This window comes from Phyllobates terribilis, unplaced genomic scaffold (genome assembly GCF_046119375.1).
Source record: "Phyllobates terribilis strain yellow unplaced genomic scaffold, ASM4611937v1 Scaffold_4__5_contigs__length_816908805, whole genome shotgun sequence".
Classification (NCBI taxonomy): domain Eukaryota; kingdom Metazoa; phylum Chordata; class Amphibia; order Anura; family Dendrobatidae; genus Phyllobates; species Phyllobates terribilis.
This window is the reverse complement of record NW_027362764.1, coordinates 16,285,247-16,302,042: the sequence shown is the minus strand read 5'-3', so window position 1 is coordinate 16,302,042 and position 16,796 is coordinate 16,285,247. Positions and strand designations below refer to the sequence as shown.

At 53.6% G+C, this 16,796-nt stretch overlaps 1 protein-coding gene across 2 annotated transcripts in view; it reads right to left on the bottom strand.

Moving 5' to 3' along the window:
- The window catches only part of PTH1R (parathyroid hormone 1 receptor), a 489,914-nt gene extending 474,436 nt beyond the window's left edge, over positions 1 to 15,478 (bottom strand). For both annotated transcript variants that reach the window (XM_073677167.1, XM_073677169.1), the window contains exon 1: positions 13,323 to 15,478. In XM_073677167.1, the coding sequence (XP_073533268.1) occupies positions 13,323 to 13,400 (78 nt within the window). In that variant the 5' untranslated portion in view covers positions 13,401 to 15,478. The remainder of the gene's footprint in view (positions 1 to 13,322) is intronic.
- Between the last annotated feature and the right edge of the window lie 1,318 nt (positions 15,479 to 16,796).

The window sequence follows — 16,796 nt, the reverse complement described above, 5'->3', positions numbered from 1 at the left end:
ACATGCACACACACACAGTATGCAGACATGCACACAATACACAGATATGCACACACACACAGTATGCAGAGTACACAGACATGCACACACACAGTATGCAGAGTACACAGACATGCACACACACACAGTATGCAGACATGCACACAGTACACAGACATGCACACACACAGTATGCAGAGTACACAGACATGCACACACACAGTATGCAGACATGCACACACACAGTATACAGAGTACACAGACATGCACACACACAGTATGCAGACATGCACACAGTACACAGACATGCATACACACACAGTATGCAGAGTACACAGACATGCACACACACAGTATGCAGACATGCACACAGTACACAGACATGCATACACACACAGTATGCAGAGTACACAGACATGCACACACACAGTATGCAGACATGCACACAGTACACAGACATGCATACACACACAGTATGCAGAGTACACAGACATGCACACACACACAGTATGCAGACATGCACACAGTACACAGACATGCACACACACACAGTATGCAGACATGCACACAGTACACAGACATGCATACACACACAGTATGCAGAGTACACAGACATGCACACACACAGTATGCAGACATGCACACAGTACACAGACATGCATACACACACAGTATGCAGAGTACACAGACATGCACACACACAGTATGCAGACATGCACACAGTACACAGACATGCACACACACACAGTATGCAGACATGCACACAGTACACAGACATGCACACACACACAGTATGCAGACATGCACACAGTACACAGACATGCATACACACACAGTATGCAGAGTACACAGACATGCACACACACAGTATGCAGACATGCACACAGTACACAGACATGCATACACACACAGTATGCAGAGTACACAGACATGCACACACACAGTATGCAGAGTACACAGACATGCACACACACACAGTATGCAGACACACACATATACAAACATATACACAGATACAGACAAACATACATATTTGAACACAAATTCTTAAAAACACATATAAAACAGACAAATATATATACACAGTTATACACACTGGCATACACAGATATTCACATCATCCATACGCACTCACATTAAAAATATTTGTAATATGGGGATGTGGAGGCTGGCAACAAGCCTTGTTAACGCGCCCCCGGCTTGTGTCCCGTCTAGCTCCTCAGGCTTGTAGCTGTGTAGGGCCCCTCCCCTAACATTTTTTGCAGGACCTCTGGCGCTGTTTGACTGCTGTCACTTCACAAGACATGGCAGCACTGTGCGGCTGTGTCTGCTAGTAATAATCACGCAGCAGGGCCAACACACAAGAACAGTTAAAGGCGCAGTGTCACCCCTGCCGTGTCATTATTAGCAGACTCAGCGCGCTGCCATGTCCGGTAAAGTGACAGCAGTCAAGCAGTGCAGGACCGGGGCCCGGGCCCCATTGGCGAGTGGGCCCCCCTGATGGTCCAGGTCCCCGCCACTTGTCTGGGTGCTGACGCCGACCCTGTAAGGCCCTAGTACAAATTATTTGAGAAGCCCCACCATAGACTGTAATAGAGAATGTCCATGCATGCCTAACTGCTTGGGTCATATGGGTTAGGATTTGCTGTCAATGACTGAAATGGGAATATCCCTTTAAGCAGACTACAAAAATTCATGGAATCTCTAGTAATGTAAGTTTAGTTTTATAACTGTAAATTATTTTTACAGTTACTCTTCAGAAAAAAAATCATTAATGCATATTATCGTTTATGAGATCACATAATAAGTTAGCATTAAATACCAGGCTACAAGCCAGATCCAGATGATATTCTGCAAAAAAAAGGGCTTGACCCTGATCTGCAATGCAGAAAATAAGGTTAGAAATATGTGCTTTAATATATTAGCATTGATCAAAATAGTCCCTGATGACCCAACCCCAAGTGCCACATAGTGCTGAGTGCACAGTTAGCAACGGCAGAATGTAAATCACAATAGCAACTGATGCCTATAGCCTATTACATAGGTGTGCGCTGACAACAGGATTTATTGGTACAGGCTAATCATTTATGCATTTAGCAACAATATTTTATTGGCCCAAATAATTATGCTATGAGTGTAGATCAAAAACTAAAATAGCAAAGCATTTGCATGTGGTCCGTCCGAGGAGTGTTGGACACAGTGCCCTGAATAACTGTGCCAATTGCTGTACTAGAGCAGTGACAGCCACAGAGCCCTCATACATGTCCACCACAAATCTTCCTACAAAGCCCACAGCCTGACACAGATAAAGTTACCGGCAACCGAGGAGCTCGAGCTCGGAGGAAGGACCCAGGCTGAAGGCAGCGCATGCGCTGTAGTTTAGATGGTGCCAGGCATCAGACGGGATGTCTGCCGGCGCATGCGCTCTGCGGCACTCGAAAGCCGGGAGGCTAAGGGTGCATCTGCCGGCCGGTGGTAACCAAGGACGCGGCTGGCAGCGCTCACATAGCAACCGAGGTGAGTGCGGGCCCCCTGCTGTTCAGACGAGGATCTGCCGGCCGGCAGTAACCCAGGATGCCGCGGGCAGCACTGCAGTGCTAACATAGCAACCGAGGTGAGTGGGCCCCCTGCGCTGTGCAGGGCCCCGGCACTTGCCCGGGTGGTGACGCCGGCCCTGCAAATCAGGGTTGGGTTATAAAAAATCTCCCAATCTCTGATGATCCCCGGAGCACCATCAAATCCCTTATCATCAAGTGGAAAGAACATGGTACCACAACAAACCTGCCAAGAGAGGGCAAGCACCCAAACTCTCAGCCCGTGCAAGGAGGGCATTAATCAGAGAGGCAGCACAGGGATCAAAGGTAACCCTGAAGGAGGAGAGTGGGCAGAAGAAAGCCTTTACTTACACACAAAAATTGTAAGGCTTGTTCTGAGTTTGCCAAAAGACATATAGGAGACTCCCCAAATCTATGGAGGAAGATGCTGTGGTCAGAGGAGACCAAAATGTAACTTTGTGGTCACCAAGGTAAACGCTATGTCTGGCACCAAACCAACACAGATCATCACCCCAAAACACCATCCTCAAAGTGAAACATGGTGGTGGCAGCATCATTCTGTGGGGATGTTTTTCGGCAGCAGGGAAAGGGAAAATGGTCCAAGTCGAGGGGAAGATGGATGGTGCGAAATACAGAGATATTGTAGATCAAAACCTGTTTCAGTCTGTCAGTGATTTGAGACTGGCTTTACGGGGATGAATAGTCATGCAAACTGAAGTTTTCAGTTATTTTGTCCTATTTGTTGTTTGCTTTACAATAAAAACAAAACCAAATTGTTCCCAGTTGTCGGCATGGTCTTTACATGAACTGATACAAACCCTCAAAAAAACATTGAAATTCCAGTTTGTGAGGCTGCAAAAAACACATCACACCTAGATTAGAAGATGGAATAATCTGGAGCTGATGGCTTCGCGCCCGTACACAACACACGGAGACTCTGGACTCCATGTGGCCGAGTATTTCCCTTCTCTGATGACTGAAGCCGGCAGTCCCTCTCTATTACACCTCTAGCCTGAAGAGCTTACAATCTAGCGCTTAGAGTTCACCAGCGTCTTATGATGATAGGTCACGGGGAGGTGAATGGCGGCAGATAATCTGGTAATTGCTCTCTGTATTAATAACCTGTGATGTCATTTCCACATTAGCGCTGGTCTGTTCTCCGCAGCGTCGCAGCGGCCGGACCAGAGGATTAATGAAGTGTCCCCGTAAGTCACTTCATTCCCTCACAGGCAGCAGCGGATGCTCCTACATTCCACCACACAGGGATGTGGATCTGCCATCAAAGTCCAATGACTTATACATGGCCGCCATTAAAGCGTCCACCGAGGTTGTTCCCAGCTTTCCCACACCCCTGCAAGACCAGTCAGTCTGCACCACAATGACACTTTCTTCACCCACCGATATATAGTTGATCTGTGCACACGGCGCCATTCTAGTGCCATTCTTTCATGGACCCATAGACTTGTATTGGTGAGATTGATCCGAGACGCGTGACTTACACGGACATGTGAACAGCCCCATAGACGGTAACAGATACGAGCTCTAGACATGAACTACAGGAAACACTCAGGCCTGACTGGCTGGTCACTCAGCTTTCCCAGGTGCAGACAGGTTGATAACTTTAGAAGTTTGGCACCAGAGGACAATTCATAAACTTGAAGGATTCGCTTCCTCTAGTTTTGGGAGGTTTTTGGAGTTTCCCCCCTTGGATGGAGAATGAGGCTCCGCTGACCACACAACAAGCTGAATTCTACACAAAACCCACCCATAGCTTAGAGATCAGGAAGGGGGGAAATATCTCAGGGTCCAATCAGCATTGACGAGGGGGGGGTACACAAAATAACAGCAGACACCCCAGACATGGAAGTGTAACAGAGCTGACGCCGAGACACCTCCTCCGGGCAGTGAATGGTCATTACTAGCTGTCACCAGGAATGTTTTGTATCAGAAATGTAAAAGAATTGCTATAATATTGATACAATGTAATGTGGCAGCAGTGCCGGCAGCCTGTCCTCCTCCTGCCCCTTTCCTATCCCCTTCTATTATCCTCAACTCACCATTCTATCCTGCCCCTATGCCTCTCCTGTCTCCCTCCCCCTCCTGTCTTCCTTCTGACACCCAGCTATCTCCTTGACATCCTCCTGTTCCCCTCCTCTCCCCCATCCACCTTCTGACCCCCTCTTCTACCCCTAATGTCCCTCTCCTGACCCGATCCTCTTTCTCTCCCATTCCCCAACTTTCCTCCTCCCTTCTGCTACCCTCCTGACCCCCATCTCCCTCTCCATCTCCCTCCAGTTCCCCTCCCATCTCCTATTTTCCCCCTTCTTTCCACCTCCTGTTCCCCTCCTGTCTTTTCTTGTCGCCCTCCTGCCCACCTTCTGTCCCCTTCAATCCTCCTACTGTCCCCCTTCTCTCCCCCTCCCATCCTCCTCCTGTCCTCCTACCATTCCCCTTCTGTCTTCTCCAGTCGCCTCCTGTCCTCCCTCCATCCCTCTCCTTTTCCCCTGCCATCCCCCTTCTGTCCCCCTCCCGTCCACTTCCTATCCCACTCCTGCCTCCCCCGTCCTCCTCTCATCCTTTCCCCTTCTCTCTTGTTCCTCTCTTGTTCCACTCTTTTTCTCCTCCTGTCCCCCTCTTCTCCCCCTTAGTCCCCCTCCGAACCCATCCTGTCCTTCTCCCGTCCCCCTCTTGTCTCCCTTCTCGTTCCTCTCCTGTCCACCTCTCAACCCCGCCATGGAATTCAAATGTAAAGCGCCATGGAATAAATGGCGCTATAATAATAAATAATAATAATCCCCCACCTGTCCTCCTAGCATTCCTTGTCCTCTCCCCCTCTCATCTCTCTCCCATCCCCCTCCTCTCTTACTCTTACTCTTCTCCCCCTCCCGCCCCCTCCTGTCACCTCTTCTGCCCCTCCTGTCCCCTCTTCTCCCCCTCTTGTCCCCATCTTCTCCCCCTCTTCTCCCTCTCCCATCCCCTCTTCTCCGCCTCCCATCAACCTCTTTTTCCCCTCCCGTCCCCTCTTTTCCCATCCTCATCTTCTCCCCCTCCCATCCCCTCTTCTCCTCCTCCCATCCCCTCTTCTCCCTCCTCTTCCCCTCCCCTCTTCTCCCTCCTCTTCCCCTCCCCTCTTCTCCCTCCTCTTCCCCTCCCATCCCCATCTTCTCCTCCCATCCCCATCTTCTCACCCTCCGATCCCTTCTTCTCCCCTTCCCGTCCCCTCTTCTTATCCTCCCATCCCCATCTTCTCCCCCTCCCTTGCTCTCTTCTCCCACTCCCGTCCCCATCTTTTCCCCCTCCTTTTCCCATCTTCTCCCCCTCCCGTCCCCTCTTCTCCCCGTCCCGCCCCTCTTCTCCCCGTCCCATCCCCTCTTCTCCCTCTCCTCTCCCATCTTCTCCTCCTCCTGTCCCCTCTTCTCCCCATCCCGTCCCCTCTTCTCACTCTCCTGCCCCCTCTTATGCCCTTCCCATCCCCTCTTCTCCCCTCCCGTCCCCTCTTCTCCTCCTCCCGTCCCCTCTTCTCCCCCTCCCGTCCCCTCTTCTCCCCCTCCCGTCCCCTCTTCTCCCCCTCCCGTCCCCTTTTCTCCCTCTCCTCTCTCCCTCCCGTCCCATCTTCTCCTCCTCCCGTCCCCTCTTCTCCCCCTCCCGTCCCCTCTTCTCCCCCTCCCGTCCCCTTTTCTCCCTCTCCTCTCTCCCTCCCGTCCCATCTTCTCCTCCTCCCGTCCCCTCTTCTCCCTCTCCTCTCTCCCTCCCGTCCCTTTTTCTCCCTCTCCTCTCGCCCTCCCGTCCCCTCTTCTCCCCCTCCCGTCCCCTCTTCTCCCCCTCCCGTCCCCTTTTCTCCCTCTCCTCTCTCCCTCCCGTCCCATCTTCTCCTCCTCCCGTCCCCTCTTCTCCCCCTCCCGTCCCCTTTTCTCCCTCTCCTCTCTCCCTCCCGTCCCATCTTCTCCTCCTCCCGTCCCCTCTTCTCCCTCTCCTCTCTCCCTCCCGTCCCTTTTTCTCCCTCTCCTCTCGCCCTCCTGTCCCCTCTTCTCCCCCTCCCGTCCCCTCTTCTCCCCCTCCCGTCCCCTTTTCTCCCTCTCCTCTCGCCCTCCCGTCCCCTCTTCTCCCTTTCCCGTCCCCTCTTCTCCCTCTCCTTTCCCCCTCCGGCCCGTCTTCCCCCCTCCCGCCCTCCTCCCTGTATTTTCGGGATTTCGGTATAATTTGCGCGGTTTGGCTGCCACTCCTCAGACAAGGTAATGGTTAGAACAATATTTCCGGTGTGAGGGGCTTCCTGTAATGGCAGCACAATCCGGCCAATTAAGACGGTGGGATGAGAAGGGAGGGTCTGGTCCATGGAGAGAAGTGAGCAGAGGAGGAGGAAAAGAAGATGCAGAAATAAGAAGTGAAATCGCCGCACGCTACAACGTCTGACATCGCACATTCACTGACGAAAGAAGATCCAAATCTGAACATCCGAGCCCCTGAGTCGCCCCCTTGTGGAGGGTCTCTCTTCTGACTACTGCTGTCCTGCATAGGTTGTCAGCCATGAAGAGTTACATTATTCTGTGTCAGTCTACACTGTCAGTCCAGAGTCATATTCATGAACCAGGAAGATCTAGATGAGCGGATACTATGGATGCATCAAGATACAGGAGAGCAGAAAAGAAGGAATTGTGGGAGGAAAGTGAATATAAATGAGAAGAAGACTGATGTCACATAAGGCTGCGGTCAGCACCAGTGACATCTGTGGCTGCCATCTCTGGGGGTCCTGGGGGGCTCGGTGTCAACTGCGGAGGAACAGCTGCTCGTCTACGCACATTATACACAGCTGAAGGCTGAGCTCAGATATAGAGACCAGAGGGGCGAGATTCCTCTGGGGCTCCACCGGAGGCGCCATTTATGTTGGCCAGTATCTAGGGTGAGATAACAGAGAACGTTAGGGAGTTGCTATATAAGCAGCATCCGATGTATACAGGCAGTATGGATTCTGCAGAACAGCGCCTCCCGGAGGCCGCAGGCTCAGTGACTAGTGAAATGCAGGTATCTATGAATGGTTGTGTTTTTGGGTAATGTGTGGACGCTCTTGTTTTCCTCCACTCAGGACACGTCCACAGTCATCGACAAAGAGCCCTGGAAGCACAAACACCCTCTGTCTGCAGGAAGGAAGCCATGAAGGGGTTAACACGGGGTGCAGGAGCCCGGACTGACGCATCTGTATAATGCGGCTGATTGGACAGAGCGCTCGTCTACAGAGTAATGACCGGACATATCGCTGGGCGCAGATACTTCTCACCACCCTAGACCACCAGGGATAAAGTATGCCAGCCCCTCGCCACCCTACACCACCAGGGATAAAGTATGCCAGCCCCTCGCCACCCTACACCACCAGGGATAAAGTATGCCAGCCCCTCGCCACCCTACACCACCAGGGATACAGTATGCCAGGCCCTCACCACCCTACGCTCCCAGGGATAAAGGATGCCAGCCCCTCGCCACCCTACACCACCAGGGATAAAGGATGCCAGCCCCTCGCCACCCTACACCACCAGGGATAAAGGATGCCAGCCCCTAGCCACCCTACACCACCAGGGATGAAGGATGCCAGCCCCTAGCCACCCTACGCTACTAGGGATAAAGTATGCCAGCCCCTCGTCACCCTACACCACCAGGGATAAAGTATGCCAGCCCCTCGCCACCCTACACCACCAGGGATAAAGTATGCCAGCCCCTCGCCACCCTACGCTACCAGGGATAAAGTATGCCAGCCCCTCGCCACCCTACGCTACCAGGGATAAAGTATGCCAGCCCCTTGCCACCCTACACCACCAGGGATAAAGTATGCCAGCCCCTCGACACCCTACACCACCAGGGATAAAGTATGCCAACCCCTCACCACCCTACACCACCAGGGATAGAGTATGTCAGCCCCTCGCCACCCTAAACCACCAGGAATAAAGGATGTCAACCCCTCGCCACCCTACACCACCAGGGATAAAGTATGCCAGCCCCTCGCTACCCTACACCAGCAGGAATAAAGGATCTCAACCCCTCGCTACCCTAGATCAATCAATATAATATCTAACAACCCTTGTCTACCCTGAACCACGAGGAATTGCATAACTTACTTTAAACCCTATACTGACCAAACATCACTAGCAAAAATCCTAAACAACCACTGATCACCAGGGATAAGAGATATTAATTTAACCCCTTCACCACCTGAGATGACCTGCAGTGATATGAGTAAACACAAAACCCACCCTGGACCAACAATGATGGCCACCATGGAACATTAGCAATTACGTGACCTAAGAAACACAATGTTTGCTGCGCTCTGATTCTGACGGGTCAATCACCACCTGATCTGCAGGGCGGAGGTCAACTGGTGACAGATCCATAAAACAATGGACTGGAAACGATTCTTCGCACCCCGAGAACTTGAGGTACCAGAAGCCCCGGACGATGGATGGAAGTTATAGAGTTAATGACAAGTGAACGGCGGTGTAATCATTCCCAGAGAACAATGCAGCTTGTCTTGTTACAAAGTATAAAAAAAAACTATTGTAAATAGCTGAAACAATGGGGAAGAAGAGGTGCAACAAACACCTGGGAAGGGAACATCCAAGAGTCCTCATCAGATCCATCCTCTGTGACAGCTCCTCATCATAAAGAGATCAGCAGCAACCACCGTCCTGTTATCTCACATCTCATAAAAGCCTCACTCACCCGACGGTCACACCCGCAGCCAGCACACCCACCAGACACACCCTGATCACCCGCGCAGCCAGCACACCCACCAGACACACCCTGATCACCCGCGTCCCACAGCAGGAGACAGCCACAGGGACACAAACATGCCACCAATGGGGGCTTCACCAAGCCTTCCGGGAAATTATACTGTAAGGAGTCAGAGGTGTTACATAGGACTGCAGGTGACATCTACTACATTATCTGTACTCAGAGAGTTATCACAGTGTTATCTGTGGTGTTCCATAGGACTGCAGGTGACATCTACTACATTATCTGTACTCACAGAGTTATCACTGTGTTATCTGTGGTGTTACATAGGACTGCAGGTGACATCTACTACATTATCTGTACTCAGAGAGTTATCACAGTGTTATCTGTGGTGTTACATAGGACTGCAGGTGACATCTACTACATTATCTGTACTCAGAGAGTTATCACTGTGTTATCTGTGGTGTTACATAGGACTGCAGGTGACATCTACTACATGATCTGTACTCAGAGAGTTATCACTGTGTTATCTGTGGTGTTACATAGGACTGCAGGTGACATTTACTACATTCTCTGTACTCAGAGAGATATCACTGTGTTATCTGTGGTGTTACATAGGACTGCAGGTGACATCTACTACATTATCTGTACTCAGAGAGTTATCACTGTGTTATCTGTGGGGTTACATAGGACTGCAGGTGACATTTACTACATTCTCTGTACTCAGAGAGATATCACTGTGTTATCTGTGGTGTTACATAGGACTGCAGGTGACATCTACTACATTATCTGTACTCAGAGAGTTACATACAGAGGGGTGAGGTATATACCGGTGTATACAGCAGCAGTCAGTGAGCTTTTCTCCTGCACTGTCACTCACTGACTGTCTCTCCTGGACTTTGCTCGCTGATCTTGCTGATTGATCTCCGTCCTCATCCCGGGGTCAACTGGAGTCTATGGGGCGCCGAATATCCAGAAATCACAAACAGATGAAATGATTCTGTAAATTGTCTCCAGAGTCTGAGATGGAGGAATCTGCGGACACTGGAGACACCCAGGGACCCCCAGTGAGGAGAGGCCGAAGCCCCCTGATCACTGCAGTCACATAAGCACAGCACTGAGCCACTAACCATGACATACAAAGCCATCCACAACCAGTCTCCTCCATACATCTGTGACCTAGTCTCCCGATCATACCTGCACGCAACCTCCGATCCTCACAAGATCTCCTTCTCTACTCCCCTCTTATCTCCTCCTCCCACAATCGCATACAAGATTTCTCCCGTGCTTCCCCCCTTCTCTGGAACGCTTTACCCCAACGTATCAGACTCTCGCCGACCGTGGAAACCTTCAAAAGGAACCTGAAGACCCACCTCTTCCGACAAGCCTACAACCTGCAGTAACCACTGCTCCACCATACCGCTCCACGACCAGCTCTACCCTCACCTACTGTATCCTCACCCATCCCCTGTAGACTGTGAGCCCTCGCGGGCAGGGTCCTCGCTCCACCATACCGCTGCACGACCAGCCCTACCCTCACCTACTGTATCCTCACCCATCCCTTGTAGACTGTGAGCCCTCGCGGGCAGGGTCCTCGCTCCACCATACCGCTGCACGACCAGCTCTACCCTCACCTACTGTATCCTCACCCATCCCCTGTAGACTGTGAGCCCTCGCGGGCAGGGTCCTCGCTCCACCATACCGCTGCACGACCAGCCCTACCCTCACCTACTGTATCCTCACCCATCCCTTGTAGACTGTGAGCCCTCGCGGGCAGGGTCCTCGCTCCACCATACCGCTGCACGACCAGCCCTACCCTCACCTACTGTATCCTCACCCATCCCCTGTAGACTGTGAGCCCTCGCGGGCAGGGTCCTCGCTCCACCATACAGCTGCACGACCAGCTCTACCCTCACCTACTGTATCCTCACCCATCCCCTGTAGACTGTGAGCCCTCGCGGGCAGGGTCCTCGCTCCACCATACCGCTGCACGACCAGCTCTACCCTCACCTACTGTATCCTCACCCATCCCCTGTAGACTGTGAGCCCTCGCGGGCAGGGTCCTCGCTCCACCATACCGCTGCACGACCAGCCCTACCCTCACCTACTGTATCCTCACCCATCCCTTGTAGACTGTGAGCCCTCGCGGGCAGGGTCCTCGCTCCACCATACCGCTGCACGACCAGCTCTACCCTCACCTACTGTATCCTCACCCATCCCCTGTAGACTGTGAGCCCTCGCGGGCAGGGTCCTCGCTCCACCATACCGCTGCACGACCAGCTCTACCCTCACCTACTGTATCCTCACCCATCCCCTGTAGACTGTGAGCCCTCGCGGGCAGGGTCCTCGCTCCACCATACCGCTGCACGACCAGCCCTACCCTCACCTACTGTATCCTCACCCATCCCTTGTAGACTGTGAGCCCTCGCGGGCAGGGTCCTCGCTCCACCATACCGCTGCACGACCAGCCCTACCCTCACCTACTGTATCCTCACCCATCCCTTGTAGACTGTGAGCCCTCGCGGGCAGGGTCCTCGCTCCACCATACCGCTGCACGACCAGCCCTACCCTCACCTACTGTATCCTCACCCATCCCCTGTAGATTGTGAGCCCTCGCGGGCAGGGTCCTCGCTCCACCATACAGCTGCACGACCAGCTCTACTCTCACCTACTGTATCCTCGCCCATCCCCTGTAGACTGTGAGCCCTCGCGGGCAGGGTCCTCGCTCCACCATACCGCTGCACGACCAGCCCTACCCTCACCTACTGTATCCTCACCCATCCCTTGTAGATTGTGAGCCCTCGCGGGCAGGGTCCTCGCTCCACCATACCGCTGCACGACCAGCTCTACCCTCACCCACTGTATCCTCACCCATCCCCTGTAGATTGTGAGCCCTCGCAGGCAGGGTCCTCGCTCCACCATACCGCTGCACGACCAGCCCTACCCTCACCTACTGTATCCTCACCCATCCCTTGTAGATTGTGAGCCCTCGCGGGCAGGGTCCTCGCTCCACCATACCGCTGCACGACCAGCTCTACCCTCACCCACTGTATCCTCACCCATCCCATGTAGATTGTGAGCCCTCGCAGGCAGGGTCCTCGCTCCACCATACAGCTGCACGACCAGCTCTACCCTCACCTACTGTATCCTCACCCATCCCTTGTAGACTGTGAGCCCTCGCGGGCAGGGTCCTCGCTCCACCATACCGCTGCACGACCAGCTCTACCCTCACCTACTGTATCCTCACCCATCCCCTGTAGACTGTGAGCCCTCGCGGGCAGGGTCCTCGCTCCACCATACCGCTGCACGACCAGCCCTACCCTCACCTACTGTATCCTCACCCATCCCTTGTAGATTGTGAGCCCTCGCGGGCCGGGTCCTCGCTCCACCATACCACTGCACGACCAGCTCTACCCTCACCTGCTGTATCCTCACCCATCCCCTGTAGATTGTGAGCCCTCGCAGGCAGGGTCCTCGCTCCACCATACCGCTGCACGACCAGCTCTGCCCTCACCTACTGTATCCTCACCCATCCCCTGTAGACTGTGAGCCCTCGCGGGCAGGGTCCTCGCTCCTCCTGTACCAGTCGCTGTCACATTGTGTTCAAGATTATTGTAAGTGTTCTTGTATGTATACCCCTTTTTCACATGTAAAGCGCCATGGAATAAATGGCGCTATAATAATAAATAATAATAATAATAATAATGTAACCTGAGGATAAAGCCGCAGGAGCCGCGCACTGACACCGCTCAGCCCCCCCCCGCACTGACACCGCTCAGCCCCCCGCACTGACACCGCTCAGCCCCCCGCACTGACACCGCTCAGCCCCCCGCACTGACACCGCTCAGCCCCGCACTGACACCGCTCAGCCCCCCGCACTGACACCGCTCAGCCCCCCGCACTGACACCGCTCAGCCCCCCGCACTGACACTGATACAATGTGGCCAGAACGGATACAACAAATGTAAACAAACAACAAGTGTGGCGGAGCGCGCGGCCTCAGACATGCTGCAACTTGCAGTTCTACAGCATTGGAGCACGGCTAGTAAGGGGTTACAGGGGAGGACTCACCAATGCGCAGACACAAGTCAGGAGCGAACAGCAGACGATGGAAGCAAGACTGGTCCACAGCACCGGGGGTGGTCCCATATCCAAGAGGCTCTGGCTGCATCCACAGTGCGGAGATCGGTCACACCTGCCCCCGGGGGGTCACTGCCTGCACGACCACCTGGCAGCGCCACCTCAGGCCAGAGGCCATGTCTGCAAGATCACCCTGCGGCACCGGTCAGCAGGAGCGCGGCTGCTGGGGGGGCACAGTCCTCATCCAAGGGCTCTGCTGCAGGGGGCCCGGGGCCGGGGGTCTGCAGTCAGCAATATGTACACATAAATCCCATCACAGAGAAGCCAGAACCCGGGGGAGGCCAGGAGATCCGAGAAGAGGCCAGGAGATCCGAGAAGAGGCCAGGAGAACCGAGAAGAGGCCAGGAGATCCGAGAAGAGGCCAGGAGATCCGAGAAGAGGCCAGGAGATCCGAGCAGAGGCCAGGAGCTGCCAGAAGAAGCTAGGAGAGGCCGGGGGAGGCCAGCAGCTGCCAGAAGAGGCTAGGAGAGGCCGGTGGAGGCCAGCAGCTGCCAGAAGAGGCTAGGAGAGGCCGGTGGAGGCCAGCAGCTGCCAGAAGAGGCTAGGAGAGGCCGGTGGAGGCCAGCAGCTGCCAGGTGAACACTTCTGGGCTCAGCACCAGGACTTCGGCTTTTACTTTCCTGGAGCAAAACTTTCTCCTAAACTGGAGATCAAGTTCCCTGTAAGAGAAGGGAATCCACCATCCTCCACACCCAGATCCCGATCCTGCAGATGGCACCGGATCCCTCGATCCCCAGCTCAGATCGCCAGTTCTGCTTTGCTGTCGGGTCAGATGAGGTTTCAGCGCAGATCTCTGGACGATGTGATCTCAGGACCTGTAGATCTGATCTCTCTCCAGATAGTCGGGTCCCGGTGCGATGTGATCGCTCGTTGTCATTCCTGATCTGCGCTCCATGGATTGTCGGTCAATGTGATTGATGAGAAGATTGGATTGTCTCTACAGATGGTCTGATCCCTGACTACAACTGAGGTCCCAGACTGACACCATGAAGCCGGAGCCGGGAGCAGAGCTGGAGCCCCCCGGGGTCGGGTCTGCACTGTGACCGGCGATCTACTTGTTTCCTTGGTGCTTGATTGGCAGGTTAAGTATTCTGTCAGGGTGGGGGTCGTCACTGGTGACTGTCAGGATGGGGGTCCTCACTGGTGACTGTCAGGATGGGGGTCTTCAGTGGATAACTGTCAGGGTGGGGTCGTCACTGGTGACTGTCAGGATGGGGGTCTTCAGTGGATGACTGTCAGGATTCGGGGGTCCTCAGTGGATAGCTGTCAGGATGGGGGTCCTCACTGGGTGACTGTCAGGATTCGGGGGTCCTCACTGGGTGACTGTCAGGACTCAGGTGTCCTCAGTGGATGACGGTTAGGATGAGTGGTCTTCACTGAATGACTGTCAGGATTCGGGGGTCCTCGCTGGATGACTGTCAGGATAGGGGGTCCTCGCTGGATGACTGTCAGGATAGGGGGTCCTCGCTGGATGACTGTCAGGATGGGGGTCCTCGCTGGATGACTGTCAGGATGGGGGTCCTCGCTGGGTGACTGTCAGGATTCGGGGGTCCTCAGTGGATGACTGTCAGGATGGGGGTCTTCACTGAATGACTGTCAGGATGGGGGTCCTCGCTGGATGACTGTCAGGATGGGGGGTCCTCGCTGGATGACTGTCAGGATGGGGGGTCCTCGCTGGATGACTGTCAGGATGGGGGTCCTCGCTGGATGACTGTCAGGATGGGGTCCTCAGTGGCTGGGGTCTTCACTCTGTGATTGATTGACAGGCAGGCTGGGGTCCTTGCAGACAGGCTGCGGTGCTCAGTGCATGTCTCCGGGCTGGGGGTCTCTCTTGGTGAGGATGATGCCTGCAGGCTGCTCTGCTGGGAGTAGTAGTAGTAGGGGCTGCTGCTGCAGTTTGGAGCTGGAGGAGGCGCTGCAGGGGGAGCAGCAGGCAGTGACTGGCTCCTGTGCACGGAATAATAGCAGCCTTCAGCTCATGTTCTGGGAAGGGGAAGGAAGAGAGAGGCTCCCTCAGCCCTGTGCACACTCTGCCTGCTCTCCAGTCAATGTCAGCCACTCACTACTGGGGAGGAAGGTATTAAAGCCGCATGGGCAGCAGCCGATTGGTTCCCAGGAGCAGCCACGTGACTCTCAGCCACAGGGGGACATGTTTACCCTCAGTGTGCACAGAGAGAGTGTTATAGTGCTATGGCTGCTGCACTGAGGCCAAGTGCACCCCCAGTCTCCCCTGCACCCCCAGCTGCAGTGCAGGGTCCCTGCTGCAGAGGAGAGGCAGCACTGCTGACCACCAGGGACCAAGGAGCAACTATAGTGGGTGCAGGGGCTGCAGCTGGGTCCTAGGGGGGCCATAGTGTCCCTATTGGCCCCATATGAGAAGACACATGATAATTGGGGGTCCTGTTGGAGATATTGCATTGGGGTCCACGAGCGTCATGTTATGCTGCTGACTATAACTGGCACATGGCAGGCTGATTTTTCACTTGGTCTCATGAGCTTACACTTACACCTCTAAGGGTTAACAACCCAGCTTTCCGGCCATAGATGCCGCAGGGTGCTTGTATTATTGATGCTGCAGACTGCTGAGAATCCTGATCGGTGCTTACAACTAATGGCTATTATTTTAGGCATAGGGTGTGCTGGGACTTGTAGTACCACATGTTCTTAATTTGCCTGATTGCTCCTTGATTTTGATGGTGAACTGATTCTTTTGGCCACTAGGGGCGCCGCTGTTTGTTATGCGCAGACAATATCATTATTTCCACATCTGCTGGCATCAGGTAATGAGTGCAGGTTGTCAGGAGGTGGTCAGGTTTTCATTATCAGGGGGCTCACTACAATGGTGTGACCCACGATGGGAAATAGAATGGACCAAATGCACGAGACTTAGGTTATAGAGATTACATTAAACTTTTTTTTTTATCATTTATAGATTTATTTTATTCACTTATATGGCACCATTAGATCCACAGCGCTGTACAGGCATCATCACTGTCCCCATTGGGGCTCACAATCTAGATTCCCTATCAGTGAACCCGATGGAAAACCCACCCAGACACTCGGAGATTTAGTATAGGTTTTAGAGCCACAACTTTATTTTCCTGCCGGTCCAGAGTTTTTGTTCTAGCACGAAACGCAATGTACAAGTAACACGTTCCCGTTTTGCTACGTGATGTGATGATGCCGACCTCGGCCGCGGTTCTTGTGCACTGACGCTTTATTCCTCAATGGGTGATTGGTCCTAACGTTGGAACGGGGTCTCCTGATGGAACCTGCTCATATCGGGGGGGAAAAGCCTTTGGGGAATCACGCTCAGCAAAGACAAGTTTCTTATTTCTGGTTTTGCTGTGAGATTATGCCTTAGATTTTAGGGCAGCTATTGGGGATTGCCTTCGCTGAGTGGGG